Consider the following 20,567-nt stretch of genomic DNA (forward strand, 5'->3'; position numbering starts at 1 on the left):
GTGAGAGAGGAGGTGAGGGAGGAGGTGAGGGAGGAGGTGAGGGAGGAGGTGAGGGAGAGGTGAGGGAGGAGGTGAGGGAGAGGTGAGGGAGAGGTGAGGGAGGAGGTGAGGGAGGAGGTGAGGGAGGAGGTGAGGGAGAGGTGAGGGAGGAGGTGTGAGGAGGAGGTGAGGGAGGAGGTGAGGGAGGAGGTGAGGGAGAGGTGAGGGAGGAGGTGAGGGAGGAGGTGAGGGAGGAGGTGTGAGGAGGAGGTGAGGGAGGAGGTGTGAGGAGGAGGTGAGGAGGAGGGTGAGGAGGAGGTGAGGGAGGAGGAGGTGAGGGAGGAGGTGAGGGAGGAGGTGAGGGAGAGGTGAGGGAGGAGGTGAGGGAGGAGGTGTGAGGAGGAGGTGAGGGAGGAGGTGAGGGAGGAGGTGAGGGAGGAGGTGAGGGAGGAGGTGTGAGGAGGAGGTGAGGGAGGAGGAGGTGAGGGAGGAGGTGAGGGAGGAGGAGGTGAGGGAGAGGTGAGGGAGGAGGTGAGGGAGGAGGTGTGAGGAGGAGGTGAGGGAGGAGGTGAGGGAGGAGGTGAGGGAGGAGGTGAGGGAGGAGGTGTGAGGAGGAGGTGAGGGAGGAAGTGAGGGAGGAGGTGAGGGAGGAGGTGAGGGAGAGGTGAGGGAGAGGTGAGGGAGGAGGTGAGGGAGGAGATGAGGGGGGAGGTGAGGGAGGAGGTGAGGGAGGAGGTGAGGGGGGAGGTGAGGGAGGAGGTGAAGGAGGAGGTGAGAGAGGAGGTGAGGGAGGAGGAGGTGAGGGAGGAGGTGAGGGAGGAGGTGTGAGGAGGAGGTGAGGGAGGAGGTGAGGGAGGAGGTGTGAGGAGGAGGTGAGGGAGGAGGAGGTGAGGGAGGAGGTGAGGGAGGAGGTGAGGGAGGAGGTGAGGGAGGAGGTGAGGGGGGAGGTGTGAGGAGGAGGTGAGGGAGGAGGTGAGGGAGAGGTGAGGGAGAGGTGAGGGAGGAGGTGAGGGGGGAGGTGAGGGAGGAGGTGACGGAGAGGTGAGGGAGGAGGTGAGGGAGGAGGTGAGGGAGGAGGTGAGGGAGGGGTGAGGGAGGAGGTGAGGGAGGAGGTGTGAGGGAGGAGGTGAGGGAGGAGGTGTGAGGAGGAGGTGAGGGAGGAGTTGAGGGAGGAGGTGAGGGAGGAGGTGAGGGAGGAGGTGAGGGAGGAGGTGAGGGAGGAGGTGGGGGAGAGGTGAGGGAGGAGGTGAGGGAGGAGGTGAGGGAGGGGTGAGGGAGAGGTGAGGGAGGAGGTGAGGGAGGGGTGAGGGGGGAGTTGAGGGGGGAGGTGAGGGAGGGGTGAGGGGCGTGTCAGGAGGTGAGAAGAAGAGTGCAAGACTGCAGCACTGCCCGCGTGCCCTCGGTGCAGAACACGTTCAGCCACCGAGTGCAGATGAATGGGATTCTAATGTACTACCGGGGCTAAATATATACGGCGCAGTGTACATCACTGGCTGCTGATGGCTCTGCGTGATCCAGGCGGCGGCGGCGTCTCATCGTAGTGTGTTGCATAATTCCACTGATTTATAAAAGCTCTTTTCAGTTGCAATTTGGAGGTGGAAATATGTTATTGTGGAATTGCTTCTGTGCAATTCATTTGACCGCGAGTCGTTTCTCTTAATTAAAAGTCAGCTGGATAAATGTATGAGTGGGAGTTACTTATCAGAAGTTATCAACGTTTTCTTATCATAAGGATTTATTCATTTTATGAATTTATGTAATCTATAGAGCTATAGAACAGCTAATCTAAGTAGATGATGCGTCTCGGAGAATGTGTTATTTTGGTAACGTCAATGGAAACACGAAGAAGAAACAGCTGCATGACTCCTCGTTGTCTTTTAAACGTCTGCCAAAAGTGTGAAACTTCAAAGAAAGGGTCCAGCAGCTAGTGAGCGGTGGTTAGAGAGCAGGGGTGTTGAACCAGCAGCTAGTGAGCGGTGGTTAGTGAGCGGGGGGTTGAACCAGCAGCTAGTGAGCGGTGGTTAGAGAGCGGTGGTGTTGAACCAGCAGCTAGTGAGCGGTGGTTAGAGAGCGGTGGTGTTGAACCAGCAGCTAGTGAGCGGTGGTTAGTGAGCGGGGGGTTGAACCAGCAGCTAGTGAGCGGTGGTTAGAGAGCGGTGGTGTTGAACCAGCAGCTAGTGAGCGGTGGTTAGAGAGCGGTGGTGTTGAACCAGCAGCTAGTGAGCGGTGGTTAGAGAGCGGTGGTTAGAGAGCGGTGGTGTTGAACCAGCAGCTAGTGAGCGGTGGTTAGTGAGCGGGGGGTTGAACCAGCAGCTAGTGAGCGGTGGTTAGAGAGCGGTGGTGTTGAACCAGCAGCTAGTGAGCGGTGGTTAGAGAGCGGTGGTGTTGAACCAGCAGCTAGTGAGCGGTGGTTAGAGAGCAGGGGGGTTGTTGAACCAGCAGCTAGTGAGCGGTGGTTAGAGAGCGGTGGTGTTGAACCAGCAGCTAGTGAGCGGTGGTTAGAGAGCGGTGGTGTTGAACCAGCAGCTAGTGAGCGGTGGTTAGAGAGCAGGGGGGTTGTTGAACCAGCAGCTAGTGAGCGGTGGTTAGAGAGCGGTGGTGTTGAACCAGCAGCTAGTAAGCGGTGGTTAGAGAGCGGGGGGTTGTTGAGAGGCAGAGGGGCGGTGGCCTGCTGCTGCACCAGGCCTGCAGTCCGGCAGCAGGCCTGCAGTCCGGTAGCAGGCCTGCAGTCCGGTAGCAGGCCTGCAGTCCGGCAGCAGGCCTGCAGTCCGGCAGCAGGCCTGCAGTCCGGCAGCAGGCCTGCAGTCCGGCAGCAGGCCTGCAGTCCGGCAGCAGGCCTGCAGTCCGGCAGCAGGCCTGCAGTCCGGTAGCAGGCCTGCAGTCCGTCAGCAGGCACCAGGTGAGAAGGGACTTCTGAAGGAACTTCACAAAATCACCCTTAACATTAGTAAGGAACTCGGCTGAGGACGTCTATCTTCAATATATATATATATATATATATATATATATATATATATATATATATGAGACTGGCTCTCAGAGTAGAGAACCCCCCCCCATATCCCTTTCATTTTCCAGGTCTGTCAAATGGCGTAGCAAATCAAGCCAACACCACGAGGCCCCCCGCCCCCCGCCCCACAGATGAAGCGCTGCCAGCGTGAGACTTTAAATGTGGTGCCGAAGCGTCTTTTTTACAAATGTGTTGACTGCCTTTTGAATAATTACCGTTTCCAGCTTTGATTTCTCCCGCTGACTTTAAGGAGATCTCCCAGCGAGCCTCCTGTGTCTCCTGCTGAATTATCAAAGCAGATTAGCAGAGAAAGAAGCAATACTCCGACACTAAAACCATACAAACAAACCATGGCCTCGCCCTGTAGACCCGACTCAGCCTCAGCCTCAGGAACATGTTTCTGACGGTCGCTTATCTTTTAGAAGTCCCCTAATCCTCTTACCCCTTCAACCTGAAGACGATAATTACAGTCATCTGCAACGAGTGAATTTAATTTCCCCGTACATATCCCCTCCGTGGGGGGGTCGTGTGATTCTTCAGCAGTGGGCTGAGGACTCAGGTGTGTTCTGCTGCTGCAGAGCTCAGGTGATGTACCGTTCAGCTTCAGCGAGATGCTGAGCCTCATAATTAAAGGAAGCGCAGGCAGCTGCATTAAGTACCGTTTTATAATAGAGCAGTGAGCTTTAGCTGATAGAACAATGGGCCAGAAGAGAAAAGGACCATTCTCCTCTTTCCCCAAGAAGGAGACGGCGAATAGATGGACTTTTAAATAGGCCAACTGTGTTAATGTGATACCCTGAATAAATGAGGGTCTCTCTGAGCCACGATGGGGTTGGTAGGGGGAGGAGCTTGTCTCAGACAGCGTGGCCTTATGATCGGGTTGGGGGGGGGGGGGGGGGGGGGGGTTAGGTAGATCGGCCCGCTGGTGTAGGACTTGACAGGAGATGGAGTGCTTCAGATGTGAACCCGCTTCCAAACCATTTAACAGCAGTGCACTGAATCCCCTGTGGAGCGCTCAGATCGCTGCAGCGTTAAACCCCCATGGACCCCCGGAGGGCAGCAGGATCCTACAGGGATCAGCATCACACGCTATAAACACATTGTTTCAGCCTTTCATCACTACATTACAAAACCTTTGTTGTTGCCGTCTGAGCATCACATAGAAATACAACAACCTTTTTATTCAGTCTGCAGGATGTAGAACGGGTGTAGAGACATCAGGAGGAGACTACAATGCATATCAACAGCACACAGTCAAAGACCAGCAGGTCCCTTCCCTTACATGAACTCCCCTTCCCTTACCTTAAAGGGAACCCGCTTTCTAAGATCAGTGAGTCCTGCTTCAACTGAGTGTCGTGAACCGATCAGCGTTTGCCAACACCTGAACTACGACCGTTTGGGCGAAAGGCCGTCCAAAACACACACCACGTTCTACACAGTTCATCTCATCTGAGAATAAGAAATGGTTTAGTTTAGTGAGATGCTTTTTCCATCAGGGATTCAATTAATCTAGAATTTACCTCTGATTGTTGATATGTTTTTGTGAGACTACTCAGCTATCCACCAAACACCATGGCTAACTTCTCCCGGGAAACTGAAAACAGCTGAATAGTAGCCTTCGTATCCATTTAGAAAAAATAGAAAAGCCTTCATTATGGAGCGAGTAGCTTAGTGAAAAGGATCAGAACTAGACCGGCTGGTGCCGTTTACTTATTTGCTGCATATTGATTAATTCCTCAGACCCAGTTGCTGTAGTGGATGTGTGTGTAGATGTGCACGTGTAGATGCAGTAGATGTGTGTGTAGATGTGCACGTGTAGATGCAGTAGATGTGTGTGTAGATGTGCACATGTAGATGCAGTAGATGTGTGTGTAGATGTGCACATGTAGATGCAGTAGATGTGTGTGTAGATGTGCACATGTAGATGTAGTAGATGTGTGTGTAGATGTGCACGTGTAGATGTAGGAGTGTGTTTGTGCTTCAGAATGACAGCACTTGTTTAACAAACGGATTTAGAAAACAGATTCTCTCAATGAAATGCACAAAAGTACGCTCAAAGATCCATGATCATGTTGATCATGTGATCATGATCTCTATCATGTGATCATGTGACATTCTTATAGGCTAACGTATCATCTCTTAATTCGCATGAGTGTATTATTCTCGAATTCTATCTCTCTCTCTCTGTCTTATCTCTTCTCTTCTATCTCTCTATCTCTCTCTCCGTCTCTCTCTCCCTCTCTCTCTCTCTCTCTCTCTCTCTCTCTCTCTCTCTCTCTCTCTCTCTCTCTCCCTCTCTCTCTCTCTTTGTCTCTGTCTCTCTCTGTCTCTCTCTCTCTCCCTCTCTATGTATCTCTCTCTCTCTCTCTCTCTCTCTCTCTCTCTCTCTCTCTCTCTCTCTCTCTCTCTCTCTCTCTCTCTCTCTCCTCTATCTCTCTCTCTCTCTCTCTCTCTCTCTCTCTCTCTCTCTCTCTCCCTCTCTCTCTCTCTTTGTCTCTGTCTCTCTCCCTCCCTCTCTCTCCTCCTTTCAGGAACGCGGTCATAGCAGCAGATTGGTGGCTCTGCCAGTGACATGAATACTAAGCGCGCCCGAGTCGTCCAGGTCTGTCTTAATCCTCAGAGAGGCGGCGCCTCCATGCCGGAACACGAGGCTCCCTCAGAATTATTTATCCAACGTAATTATCATAATGGAGGCGGCGTGCGCTAATACGTGAATGGAGATTGAATTAACACTTGAAAGGCGACGTGCGTCTCGCCGCTGCGTCTCCGTCTCTCGTTGAGCGACGTGGTCGCTTGAAGCTCCGCCTCCGTCCACCAGCTCTCAGGTACTTACTGATTTATTCAGGAATAGATCTAGAGTCAGTCTAGTTTATATTCTTGTATAAATGAAGGAGTTCTCAGTATGGCTCGTGGAAGAGGAGGCACCAGGTCAACCGTTCATCTTCTCTGCCGATACCTAATAAATAGGCCGTACTTACACTTAGCAACATCATAAACTGTGATGTCCCAGTGTTTACTGGGTGGATAATGAGCACAATAACAAAGTAATGCGTTCAGCTATAATTAGCTCTTGGTGGTTTAGCGCCACACTTAAGCACACCTTGCTACGTGGGAGCTAAGTGAGGCAGCTCTGCCCAGTTAGGAGACCCTTCTCTGTGAGGATCACGGCTGGTTGGTGGTTTGATCACGTTCTCCTCCTGGATTCTCTACGATGACAAGCTAAGGCAGCTTCTGTCCGACCTGAAGACATGTTGCTTCAGGAGCCTGTAGTCTCATCTCAGATCAGAGAATAAAGGGATTATGGTCAAGACTAACGAGGGAGAGCGTTTGGCCTGTGGAAAAAGGTTTGATTGAGCTCGTTAAAGGTGACTCTTGTGCATTGATTAACGAGGGTACATTCAATATTAAGGCATATGTTCAGACCATCCAATGGGAATAAAAGCCCACAGACGGTGGGCTCAGCGCCCCGGCCCGTCCCTGTGGGGTATCTCGTGGTCCACTCGCTGGGATTCTGCCTTTGTCTGTAGGCTCTGTCAGGCCTTTTGTCCATCCCATCACCGTGACTTCAGCACAATGCCCATAGAGTGCTGAGGTTTAGTGCATCAACCCCGGCAAAAAGACAGAACGTTTTGGGTTTACTTGATTTCAATTTTCTGTTTTTTCATTACAGTGAAAAATAAATACTGGTAGCAGGTTACTGCCAACATTCTAGAATAATCCGCTTCAGCTGCTAAAATGGCCATTTATTAATAACTCGTCTGACCAATCGCCATATTTAGAGTTGGACGGCAGACGAGGTTGACTCTGGGTGACCGAGTGGTTTCATGTTTGTCATGGTGTGGCTGCTGGGATCTGTAAACAATGATTGGCTGCTAACAGCACACAAAGTAGTTAACTGTAAATAAGTGTGTAAAGGTTTCCAATCAACAACTTGTTTTTGGCCACCGTAGAAACACTCTTATCAAAACGTTTTCTCCGGGTCCAATGTCTCTGTACAGACAGGGAACTGGAACAATGTCTCTGTACAGACAGGGAACTGGAAAGGGGAACAGGTTTTTGGTTCCTGGCTCTGCCGTCACCCCCAGGAGTCCAGCCTTAACGCAGAAGCTGGGTTCTAGAATAATTCATTACATCTTTTTAAAACATGATATACTCTTTAAGAGTTTTTATAATATTACCACCAACCCTGGTACACTAAATGTTCCCTGCCTTTAGTTTGTGTTTTTCCACTATATTTCACTGTATCAGTATAATAGCAGACACTATGAATTGTACAAAGCAACAGTAATATCACTTTTTAACTTAAAAAAAACTGATCCAGCCTCTATGAAAGCAATTCAAAATAACAGATGGAGTTCTTCAAGTATATGCCATCAGCAAAGAATCTGAATAGTAAGTAAGGACAACAAACCACAAAAAATGCTATGCGCATTCCAGTAAAACCAGTATGCAAAACACAGACATTAGATTACCCAGTGTAAAGAGTAGACCTACATGGTATATACTGGTGGCATTTAAACAAGAGCTCTGATCCATTTTATCGAACTACACATTAGTGAAGATACTATGCATTTCCTCGCATTAAACGGCTACCCTGATCAACATATGAAGCCCATTGTGCAGAATATAAAGACTGCGAGCCCAAATGGAGCGTCCCTTAATGAAGTCAGCAGCACCATTAATAGAGCAGAAAGGTGCTTTATTGGTGCTGACGTCTGGAACCTGTCGTCTATCATGTGTCGCGGCCTCCCTCTCAATCTGCCAGCTAATGAATCCCAAGGTAAAGCACTCCATTGTTTAGTCCTTCACAGCCTCCACATCATTCCTCATTCCCTGACTTATGGTCCGTGTTTGACCTTAATCAGAAGAACCTCCAGACCTGAGGAGCTGCTCCAGTTCTCCTCCCAGTGAGCGTTGGGGTTCTATCACTGAGATCTGACTGAACAGCCATCCTTAAATCGTAGAAAAGCAAAATTGAGTTTTTCATTTCAGTTAATCATTTCTGCGATTGCTTTGGTAATTTTCCAAAATAAGATAATGATTGTCGTATTATAATAGTTCAAAAATCAGGATAAAGGTTTATTCAATTTTCTAAAAGGACAGTCTGATAAGGATTACAGATGGCAGCCTGATCGCTCACTGAACTCTCTCTCTCTCTCTCTCTCTCTCTCTCTCTCTCTCTCTCTCTCTCTCTCTCTCTCTCACTCTCACTCTCACTCTTTCTCACTCTCTCTCTCACTCTCTCTCTCTCACTCTCTCACTCTCTCTCTCTCTCTCTCTCTCTCTCTCTCTCTCTCTCTCTCTCTCTCTCTCTCTCTCTCTCTCTCTCTCTCTCTCTCTCTCTCTCTCTATTTGTGTTACTCTCCCAGTCTTTCTATCAATCACTGTCTTTTCTCTCTGTCTCTCAATCATTCTGTCTCTCTCTCTCTCTCTCTCTCTCTCTCTCTCTCTCTCTCTCTCTCTCTCTCTCTCTCTCTCTCTCTCTCTCTCTCTCTCTCTCTCTCTCTCTCTCTCTCTCTCTCTCTCTCTCTCTCTCTCTCTCTCTCTCTCACATGGCTCCATCACGGTCTGTGGGTATATGATCCCAGCTCTCCAAATGGTGTGGCATTTGATGAAATGTTGATGCCATCTGGGAGAGCTTCTGGCCCGGGGGCAGCTGAGGTTAAGCTGAGGCCAGGGTGGGCTGTTCCCCGCTGTTCCCCGCTGTGTCCTGTAGGACCTGAGCCTCGGTAAGGGAAGACACCCTACTTCAGCCACCAATACTGGACAACCATTTGGACGAGTTCGGCAAACATGGTTCAAATTAGGTTGAATCATAATAACTACAGCCTTGTGTTTTGTACAATTTGTCGCTAATAAGCCCCCAAAGTATGACCTATTAATGACATGAGGAAAATCCAATGATTTAGTTTTTTTGTATTTAAAGTGACTCTATTTGGGAAGAGAGGAATAAGATTGGTTGGGATGGACTTGCGGCAGCTGACCGCGTGAAACTGTCCTCCATCAACGATCTTGGCATTCGTCAGTTCACTTCCTGTCTGAACACAGATTACATAAATATCCTAGCTTATCTTCTACGGACACACCTCTGCTTTAAACGAGCTGGTGCAGACCTATACATAGAGGGATATGTCAGGATATCCGCTCGATAACCAGCAGTTTGTAATCGGAGAAGATCACCACGATGATGACAGTGTTGTTCACTGACGGCCGTGACATGAGAAATGGCAAATAATCAAAGCGGGCGACCGCCGTTATAGTTCAGCATCACATCCACAGCCCAGTTCAAACCAGGAGGGGAAACTCTAAATCAAGGATTTAGACTGAGTAAACGTGATGGATGATCAGCCCGTTTCTCAGTGGGTGAAGCACAATGTGTTCCTTCTGCATGGAAAAGCACATGAGTCACTGTAGTGTGTGTATATTTGTACATCCACACGGTTTGGTGGTGTGACTGGTGAGACCCATACAGCATCAAGCTGAAACAGAGACCACAATCACGCATCTTTATGAACCACTCCTATCCAGTTTATAGGGTCATAATTCACGTTTATGTTGAGCTTTTCTTTGTGCTTTCTTCTTGATCATGTGTTGAACCACACAATTCTGTAACACCAATTAATTTGAACAATAACTGTGACATTCTCTTTCACAACTAAACCGTGCGGTTCTCTCTGCTGATGAAAAGGTCAGCTCACACAGACCAGCGCACCCACCTCGCAAACACTAGAGACGACGACTTCTGACCGATGACAAAAGCATTTGAAATACCGTCACGGTGACACAGGCTCCTGAAGGTGGAGATGCGCGGTGGGACAAATGGCTTTCAGGTGCACACTGAGGTGGAACGCTGTCCCTCTGACAGGCTTCACCGCTCTGGGCTTATGTTTGTTGTGTGCGTTTCTACATCTGACTGACAGCTTTCACAGTGTTTGAAGAGGACTGCCCAGCAGGATATAAGAAAGGCGACGATGCCGTTGTCATTAAAGCAGATCGGATCAATGTTTTAGTACGTGTGTTAGAAGGTCAACCCATATATTCCAGCTAGTGAGCCGGTTTCCCCCTCTTTCATATTTCACACAGTAAAGATATTGTAATGCATTGTATATAATTTCATTTTATAAAAGTGCATATACAATTCTAAAAACTATTTCATTGGCATATGACCATCAAACCTAAAGCGCTTCAAAACATGAACGGGACAACCAGGTATTCAGGTTGAGGCTGTGCGGTTATCGATGATCTTAATTCTAGTCATGAAATTCACATTAACTACCCTGATTTACATGATTGAATTGATCGATTTTTTGACTATCTTAATGCACTTACCCTCAAGTATGACATTGAATTTCTTATCTCATTGGAGAGAAGTCCACTGCATGTTAAAATGACCGAATGAGGGCCCTGATACTGATGGCTGCACTGTGATGACTGCTGCACTGTGATGACTGCTGCACTGTGATGACTGCTGCACTGTGATGGCTGCACTGTGATGACTGCACTGTGATGACTGCTGCACTGTGATGACTGCTGCACTGTGATGGCTGCACTGTGATGACTGCTGCACTGTGATGACTGCTGCACTGTGATGGCTGCACTGTGATGGCTGCTGCACTGTGATGACTGCTGCACTGTGATGGCTGCACTGTGATGACTGCTGCACTGTGATGACTGCACTGTGATTGCTGGTGCACTGTGATGGCTGCTGCACTGTGATGGCTGCACTGTGATGACTGCTGCACTGTGATGGCTGCTGCACTGTGATGACTGCTGCACTGTGGTGGCTGCACTGTGATGGCTGCTGCACTGTGATGACTGCTGTACTGTGATGGCTGCACTGTGATGACTGCTGCAATGTGATGACTGCTACACTGTGATGGCTGCTGCGCTGTGATGGCTGCTGCACAGCTCTGAACAGGCATCTGCTGGTACACCAGTAAAACAGGAGTAGACGGAGGACACAGGAGTACACAGAGTTACACAGAGTACACGGGAGTACACAGGGGTGCACAGGGGTACATGGTGTCCCGGGGTACATGGTGTACCCAGGGGTACATGGTGTACCCCTGGTACATGGTGTCCCAGGGGTACAACAGGTCCTCAGAGGCCTTTGTTTACCGAGTATAAAGCAGTCAGCTGTTGAAGTGCAGAGTTCAGTTCTTGTACTGCGTGTTTATTTTTATAAATCTGTCAAACATATTTCCAACCGACAAATTGTGTCATTTAGCGCCGCAGTTTGTGTGCAGAGAGGAGCAGAGCCGCCCAGCGTGGTGTTCACACAGGAGCTGCGTTAGAGAGCCGGTCCCTTAATGACCGCGGCTCTGTGGTCACGCGCTGCACTGAGGCATATCCTCTGATTCAAACACGCTGCAATGCCGTCCTCTTCTCTTCCCTTCAGCTCGGGGTTGTTCTGCTCTACAGCCGAGGTAAATGATTATACAGCGGAGGGCGAGAGCGGGATCAGCCGTGTCACGCGCCACGCAGCGAGGAAGAAGCGCTCACTGGCTGTGGTGGGCGGCGCCTTCTGTACAGGAGCTGGGGGAGTGGCTGCCTGACTTCCTGTCTGGGGGAATGAGCTGCTGCTGCTGAGGGAGGGAGGAGAGGGGGAGGAGGGGAGGGAGGAGAGGGGGGGGAGAGGGGGGAGGAGGGAGGAGGAGAGGGAAGAGGGGGGGGACAAGGGGGGAGGAGGGGGGAGGAGAGGGGGGAGGAGGGGGGAGGGAGGAGGAGAGGGGGGGGAGAGGGTGGAGGAGGGAGGAGGAGGAGAAGGGGGAGGGAGGAGGAGGGGGGGAGGAGAGGGAAGAGGGGGGGACAAGGGAGGAGGAGAGGGGGAGGAGGGGGGAGGAGAGGGGGCAGTGGGAGAAGGGGGGGGAGAAGGGAGGAGGAGAGGGGGGAAGAGGGAGAAGGAGGAGAGGGGGGAGGAGAGGGTGGGAGGAGAGGTGGGAGGCGGGGGGGAGGAGAGGGGTGAGGCAGGGGGAAGAGGAGGGGGGAGGAGAGGTTGGGATTAGGGGGGAGGAGAGGGGGGAGGAGGGGCCGGCGGGTGGAGGGGGTCTCATTATATCTGACGCTCCAGCAGAGCCCTGTCTCCCTCCCAGTTCCACCAGTGCCTCTCGGCTGCTGCCAGACCACTTTTTTGTTAAGACACATTTAGATTTGTTTCCACTGATTGAATCAGAAGCTCAGCATCACTCGAGACCACAGCAGTTGGCAAAGATGTAGGGTTTGGAAAATGGCTGTCATAACATGCCTTTCATCTAACTCTGGGGTCCTCCAAAATATCTTGTGTAGAACTCAGAGTCAGAGGAGCAGAGGACAGATTAGAAGAATACTGAATCGAGTCGGACTTAGGAAGGGATGATGTTGTTGATATGGTGTCAGTGTGGGGGCCTGAGAGTGTCCGGCTTTGGTCACTTCATCGGTCGTTTGTGTCCAACGATAGTAATATATAACCTAGTCTACATAACATATTAAGGTCATGTATTCATAATTACAAGGAATACCTGGTGTCATCTCTGCTTAAAGAGGTTTGACGTTGATTTCTTATGGATCAGCATCCTCAGCATCCTCCTATGTTGATCACACGATAGATCATCTGATTAATCTCAGCGTAACCGTGTGTGGTCAGCCATGCAAATAGTTAATCTATTAACAGAATGCTTGCAATGTTCCACAGATGGTGAGGATTTACATTTCATCTGTGCCGTAGATATTCATCTGCCTCTTATTTTAAACCATCTGAAGAAGTATCGGCTCAATGTAACCTTTTAACTATTCAAAAAAGGATGTTTTACATAACGCATGCTGTGAACACATTTGAAAGCTGAAATGAAAGCACTTCTTGACACTTTGTTTTTCCTTGTGTCTAATGATATCTTCTTCTCCCTCTCATTGCAGAGAAGAAAACCCGCAGATGAACTATGAATGCTGAACACGATGATCTTCTCCTTCCAGTGCCAGACAATGCGAGGGCGTAGGCTGAAGGGGGCGCTGTCCAACCCCCTCCTGGTGCTGCTGTTGGCGCTGCAGATCCTGGTGGTGGCCGGGCTGGTCCGTGCTCAGACCTGCCCCTCCGTGTGCTCCTGCAGCAACCAGTTCAGCAAAGTCATCTGCACGCGGCGCAACCTCCGAGACGTCCCCGATGGCATCTCCACCAACACCCGGTACCTCAACCTGCAGGACAACCTCATCCAGATCATCAAGGTGGACAGCTTCAAACACCTGCGCCATCTGGAGATCCTGCAGCTGAGCAAGAACCACATCCGCAGCATCGAGATCGGGGCCTTCAACGGGCTGGCCAGCCTGAACACCCTGGAGCTCTTTGACAACCGGCTGACCACCATCCCCAACGGGGCCTTCGAGTACCTGTCCAAGCTGAAGGAGCTGTGGCTGCGGAACAACCCCATCGAGAGCATCCCGTCCTACGCCTTCAACCGCGTGCCCTCGCTGCGGCGGCTGGACTTGGGAGAGCTCAAACGTCTGTCCTACATCTCGGACGGGGCTTTCAAAGACTTGAGTAACCTGCGCTATCTGAACCTGGGTATGTGCAACCTCAAGGAGATCCCCAACATTCTACCCTTGGTCAGACTCGAAGAGTTGGAAATGTCCGGCAACCAACTCTCTATCGTACAGCCCAGCGCGTTCACTGGGCTAGTGAACCTGCAGAAGCTGTGGATGATGCATGCCCAGATCCAAACCATAGAGAGGAACTCCTTTGACGACCTCCAGTCTTTAGTCGAGCTCAACCTGGCCCACAACAACCTGACCCTGCTCCCCCACGACCTCTTCACCCCCCTGCATCGCCTGGAGCGGGTGCACCTCCACCACAACCCCTGGAACTGCAACTGTGACATCTTGTGGCTGAGCTGGTGGCTGAAGGAGACGGTCCCAGCCAACACCAGCTGCTGCGCCCGCTGCCACGCTCCGGCCAGCTACAAAGGCCGCTACATCGGGGAGCTAGACCACAGCTACTTCCAGTGTGATGTTCCAGTTATCGTTGAGCGCCCCACTGACCTGAATGTCACCGAGGGGATGGGCGCCGAGCTGAAGTGCCGGACCAGCTCGCTGACGTCTATCAGCTGGCAGACGCCCAACGGCTCGCTGGTCACCCACGGGGCGTACAAGGTGCGGCTGGCCGTGTTGAACGACGGCACGCTGAACTTTACCAGCGTCACCATGCAGGACACCGGGACCTACACCTGCATGGTGAGCAACACGGCGGGGAACATCTCCGCCTCGGCCGTGCTCAACGTCACCTCGGTGGAGAACAGCGGGGTGACCTACTTCACCACGGTCACCGTGGAGACCATGGAGTCCCCGGGGGACGAGAGCCAGACCCCGCTGCCGCCCTTCGGCTGGGTGTCGTCCTCCACCACCAGGGCCCCCCCGGTGTCCACGCGCACCACGGAGCGGACCTACACCATCCCCGTGATCGACCCCGACGGGGAAGGGCCGCTCAACGGGCTGGACGAGGTGATGAAGACCACCAAGATCATCATCGGCTGCTTCGTGGCCATCACGCTCATGGCCGCCGTGCTGCTGGTCATCTTCTACAAGATGAGGAAGCAGCACAACCAGCAGGACCCCGATGGCCCCGCCTCCTCCATGGAGGTCATCACCGTGGAGGAGGAGCTGGCCGGGGTGGCGGCGATGGAGAGACACCTGTCGCTGCCCCCGCTGGAGCACTATAACCACTACAACACCTACAAGAGCAGCTACCACCACCCCTCGGTGCTCAGCACCCTCCACAGCTCCAACACACAGGAACCCTTACTGATCCAGGCCTGCTCCAAAGACAATGTTCAAGAGACGCAGATCTGAGGCCGCTCCCGTCCCAACAGTTCCTACCAGTGGTTTTATATTCGGAGTTCAACGGGCTAACTGGGGAGGAGAAAAGGAAGAAAAATTAACATTAACTTTAGCGATGACATAAGTAATACATCAGCGATGGGAATGGGACAGCGTATGGTATTTCTTTTGTTTAAATGTCTTTCAAAAAAACTACAATTATTTATTGAAAAGTATGTCTAGTGGCAAAATGAAGAAAAGCAAAACATGTAATAGCTTTTTTAGCTCCCTTTCTCTCTCTCTCTCTCTTCTCTGTGTGTAATACTGCACAAGGAAAAGAATGGTTTACTTCAAATGAATATAATTCATCACTTCATCACTGCTGAAACAGAACCTATGTTTCTTTAGAGGGCGGTCTGTGTCATTAGGGCTGTGAGGCACGTCTCCACCTCCCCACATCCTCCCCTTCACACCCCCTCCCTCACACCCCCTCACATCCTCCCCCTCACCCCCCTCACATCCCCCTCACATCCCCTCCCTCACACCCCCTCACATCCCCCTCACATCCTCCCCTTCACACCCCCTCCCTCACATCCTGCCCCTCACCCCCTCACATCCCCCTCACATCCTCCCCGTCACACCCCCTCCCTCACATCCCCCTCACACCCCCCTCAAATCCACCCCTCACATCCTCCCCCTCACACCCCCTCCCTCACACCCCCCTCACACCCCCTCACATCCTCCCCGTCACACCCCCTCACACCCTCCCCCTCACATCCTCCCCCTCACATCCCCCTCCCTCACATCCCCCTCTCTCACATCCTCCCCTTTAATAAGATGAACCCTGATCCTCTCCCCCCTCGACTCCCTTCAGGGTCTCCCCCGTCTCTCCACCAGCTCATTCCACTCCTCACTCTCTCTCGATTTTTCCCCCATTTACCATTTCTCCGTGGCGTTGTCTTGTTTCTACGGTAACCACTGCTCCTTTTCTCAGCCCCCCCCCCACCCCATGTCTCTTTTGTCGCCGGTTATCCTTCGCCGCGGCGCCGCGTGCCAGCGCTGTTTCTGGGGGTTTAAGGGGAAGGGCGGCGGCGGCCGGTTAACCCCGTAATGATGCCTCCGTTGCCCCGGGTTGTCGCCGCCGCCCTCCATCTGTCGGCTCAAAGAGAGTGGCCAATCAGGCGGCCGCGTGATGCGCTGTGACCCGGCCGGACAGACCGCCGGACAGAGGGGAGCGACCGGAGAACCGGGGACTGGAATGAAGGAACGGCCGACGCTCATTAGACCGTCAGCGATCATCAGCGTGGTGCAGGAGCTGAGGAGGACGGCAGAGCTGTGTGCTTCTCCCCGTCGGGTCAACATCTGACCACCACAGGCTTTGATGTGCTCCTTGGAAACCCCCGACACCTTAGGCAACACCAGGGAGTCATAAGGGTCCTAAGGGTCTGTCTTAAGATTCAGTCTTCAGGTTCATTCTCAAGGTTGTGTCTTAAGGTTAAGTCTTAAGGTTCTGTCCTATGGTTCTGTCTTAAGGGTCTGTCTTAAGGTTCTGTCTTAAGGTTTTGTCTTAAGGTTAAGTCTTAAGGTTCTGTCCTAAGGTTAAGTCTTAAGGTTCTATCTTAAGGTTCAGTCTTAAAGTTATGTCTTAAGGTTCAGCCTTAAGGTTCATTCTTAAGGTTCTGTCTTAAGTTGTTGTCCTAAGGTTCTGTCTTCAGGTTCTTTCTTAAGGTTAAGTCTTAAGGTTAAATTTTAAGGTTCAGTCTTAAGGTTCCGTCTTAAGGTTCCGTCTTAAGGTTAAGTCTTAAGGATCAGTCTTAAGGTTCTGACTTAAGGTTCAGTCTTAAGGTTCTGTCTTAAGGTTCTGTCTTCAGGTTCTGACTTAAGGTTCTGACTTAAGGTTCAGTCTTAAGGTTCTGTCTTCAGGTTCTGACTTAAGGTTCAGTCTTAAGGTTCTGTCCTAAGGTTCTGTCTTCAGGTTCTGACTTAAGGTTCAGTCTTAAGGTTCAGTCTTAAGGTTCTGTCTTAAGGTTCAGTCTTAAGGTTCAGTCTTCAGGTTCAGTCTTAAGGTTCAGTCTTAAGGTTAGGTCTTAAGGTTCTGTCTTAAGGTTCAGTCTTAAGGTTCAGTCTTAAGGTTCTGTCTTAAGGTTCAGTCTTAAGGTTCAGTCTTAAGGTTCTGCCTTAAGGTTCTGTCTAAAGGTTCAGTCTTACGGTTCTGTCTTAAGGTTCAGTCTTAAGGTTCTGTCTAAAGGTTCTGTCCTAAGGTTCAGTCTTAAGGTTCTGTCTTAAGGTTCAGTCTTAAGGTTCAGTCTTAAGGTTCTGTCTTAAGGTTCAGTCTTAAGGTTCTGTCTTCAGGTTCTGTCTTAAGGTTCTGTCTTCAGGTTCTGACTTAAGGTTCTGTCTTAAGGTTCTGTCTAAAGGTTCAGTCTTAAGGTTCAGTCTTAAGGTTCTGTCTTAAGGTTCAGTCTTAAGGTTCTGTCTTCAGGTTCTGTCTTAAGGTTCTGTCTTCAGGTTCTGACTTAAGGTTCTGTCTTAAGGTTCTGTCTAAAGGTTATTTTTCTGGTCCGGTCCACTTTCCCTGTTGGCGATCAGTCAGTTGTTCATTTAGCCGCACGAAGACGGAGGCTGGAGGGAGGAGGGGGGAGGAGAGAAGGGGTGAGGGAGGCAGGAGAGAGAGGGTGAGGGAGGAGGGGGTGAGGAGAGAAGGGGTGAGGGAGGCAGGAGAGAGAGGGTGAGGGAGGAGGGGGTGAGGAGAGAGGGAATGAGGAGAGAGGGGATGGTGGCGAGGAAAGACCGGGAAGGGAGTGGACATGGGGAGTCCTCAAACGCAGATATTCAGACATGAAGGAGAGAAGTGAAATAGACTACGGATACAAAAATAAGGAGGCAAAAGATTGTCGCCATGGAAACAGTGACCTTGTGCATGATGAGCTTAGGTTGGCTGTTCAACAGCACTTTGTTACATCTCTGTAATGATTGCACATGAGGTTGGATATTAGTAAAGAGGAGGGAGCAGAATGTACAATGGAAAAAAAAAACGATTTGATGTGCTTTTCCAAAAAAGGATCTGTTAGGATTTGTGATTGCAAGTAAAGCAGCTTGACTGTGCGCCTTTAAAGCGGATACGCTTCACTCTGTCATAAAATGAAGACTTTATCTCACCTTCAAGGTGAACGACTATGAAGCAATCTACAGTCTGGCTGCTAATGCAGGCCTCTGCACACAGGCGTGAGAATATTGTGCGAGACACAGGAAACAATGGGAAAGTTCTGCGTGAGCCTGTATTCACAGGCTGGAGCTCTTCCAGAGCGAAGCTGGCACAGGCCGCTGGCGCCCACAACATCGACCATCCCAAGTGAACCATTCTTTCCCTTCTTTAACTGATTTATTTTCAATGCGCATTTCTTTTCAATGCTTTGGTGGCTTACTGATTCAATGTTGATGCGAAGCTACAATTTAAAAAAAGAGATACATGGAAGCTTCGGAGGTATTTTTAGAAACCTGCGGATGAACAGCAGTTGTGAATTATTTTGAATGAATGGAATATCTTTGTGTTGGTATCTACATGATGTGCAAGCAGAATGTATTACCCTGAGGAATTATTTTGAACCAGAAGAAGAAAAAAACGGACTTAAATATTATGGAAGATGTTCGGACTTTAAATACCAGCAGTGTGAGCTTTTTCTGTGCAGACCCTAAACCCAGTTCATCATATTATCCCTTTTTCTGCAAACTGTCTGTGTACGGGGAGGGTAAAATAGGGTATATATGCTCTCTTGTTTTTGGAGAGAAAAATCAACAAAAGGTTACTTTCTACAAAAAATATTTTCAAAATGAACATGCAAAAACACTTTTCTGATCAAAATTTTACATGTGCTTTAATTGTAAAAAAAAAAGATAGAAAAAAACAGTGAAGAGACTGTGCTTGTTCAGAGTCAAACTAATTACTCTGGGGAGGAGGTTCAGTAATTGATATCTGAGATTGTAGTTCATACTGTACATGAATACAAATAAAAAAATACATTTTTTCCAATATATTCTATTTCATATATTTTCCACGGTGCCGTCATCATCATAATCATTTTGCGTTGCCCTTTGCACATGAATACAAGTCCATTTAACAACAGTGACAGGCAGCAGAAAGGAGCCTTCGATCTGATAGCAGTACTATTGTTCTATTTTACCTGCGGTGATGGATATAATTAAGCAAAACAAAACTAATATAGCCTTTCTTTATTTCATGTATCGAAAACTGTCCTTTTCACAAAAGGCTTTGTTCTTCTTTTAAATTAAAGAAATCATAACCATAATCATAAGCAGTAACCAAGACATTCATATTTACACATACATACAAGCATGCTTACAGCCGCACGCACACAGTGAGTAGGACAGGTACTCAACAGAGAGTCTGGTCCCTTGACAGGAGTATGTTCGTTCAGATCCATGTCTATCGGTTTAATGAAAAATAATTTTCAAAACCTATTCTATGCCAGATAAGATTAGTATTTGCCTCATATTTGAGGATCTAAAAACATGTTCTATTTGTGATTCTACGTGAACGTTCCTCTTGAGAGAGAGAAATGACAGCTACTTTCCATAATCTGTAGTACTCTGTGTCTTGATCTCAAACACATGAGCTAGGGGGCAAATCTGAAAAGGAGCTTATTATCTGATAACAAGATTAAAGTATTTATCACATTCCAAAGCAGTATTCTACCCTGGAACTAGACATTAAGGTGCACTTGCATTTTCTATTAAAAAAAAATCCTTTTATCGATATTTGTGATATTGTTATCTTGAACCCTAGGTGAGTTAACATGCTAACACGCTGAGCGGTAAACATGTCTGTCCCATGTTCTGTCAACCAATTATACGAGCTGATTTGATCATACCTCATTGACTACAGGAGAACCAAGGATTTCTAATAGGTTAACTGGTCAAATTGGCTTTATTAAGCGGTGAACTCGCTGTGTAACCGACTGAGTGTATCGTTGGACAGCAACCAAGCTGAAACAACGGCTTTTTCTCCTGCCCTCATTGGTCAAACCGAGGTTTGAACACATTCTGAGTATTTTGGCAAGGCTCTGTGTGTCAGAGTGAGGGGAGGGGCCAGCGTAACGAGGCGATGTCTTCGGTAGCCTGGAGCCAGACCCTGACAGGTCCTCTCCCCCCGCTGTAGGGCGGCACCCGGTCAGAGCATGGAGCCGGACCCTGACAGGTCCTCAGGGCGGGCCTCGCTACAGGAACTGAGCGGTGGGGAGCGGGGTGAAAAGGGGGAAGGGCTTCACTGTCTGGACAACGCCGCTATTGATGAGGAGCTTTGTGTGCATGCAGATCAGCTCCTCACAGCAGGGGGTGAAGGGAGGCACTCTGGCACCACTGGCCCACCGATCCCAGTCCTCTGGGCAAGGAATACTACCACTGCCACCAGTATGGTGGTGTGGCTCTGTAATGGCTCTACTCCATCGACCCCAGTGGTGAGGCTCTGTAAAGGCTCTACTCCATCGACCCCAGTGGTGTGGCTCTGTAATGGCTCTTCCACCACTAGCACCAGTGGTGTGGCTCTGTAATGGCCGCCGGTTTTAGGTATTATTTAGACATGGTGTAGTCGTGGTACATGTCAGAGTGGTTGAGGATAATATATTAGAGATGGTCATTAGAAATGGTTAGTGTAAAGGGTTACACTGACTCCCAGCAGGAACAGCAGCACCTGAGCTACTGGGGGTCACTTCACCCTAAGAAGGTCTGGAGATCCACATCAAAGACACAGAGGATCGTCAACCCCTCCCCGAAAGAGAAA

The 20,567-nt window shown here is 49.8% G+C and overlaps 1 protein-coding gene across 1 annotated transcript in view; it reads left to right on the forward strand.

Annotated features, from left to right (window-relative positions):
- Positions 1–15,275, forward strand: part of LOC115558830 (leucine-rich repeat-containing protein 4C) — a 28,607-nt gene extending 13,332 nt beyond the window's left edge. The window contains exon 2 of the mRNA XM_030377331.1: positions 12,881–15,275. Coding sequence (XP_030233191.1) covers positions 12,908–14,803 — 1,896 coding nt within the window. The 5' untranslated portion in view covers positions 12,881–12,907 and the 3' untranslated portion in view covers positions 14,804–15,275. The remainder of the gene's footprint in view (positions 1–12,880) is intronic.
- The last annotated feature ends 5,292 nt before the right edge of the window (positions 15,276–20,567 follow it).

The sequence above is a fragment of the Gadus morhua genome, chromosome 14, assembly GCF_902167405.1.
Source record: "Gadus morhua chromosome 14, gadMor3.0, whole genome shotgun sequence".
In the NCBI taxonomy this organism is placed as follows: Eukaryota; Metazoa; Chordata; class Actinopteri; order Gadiformes; family Gadidae; genus Gadus; species Gadus morhua.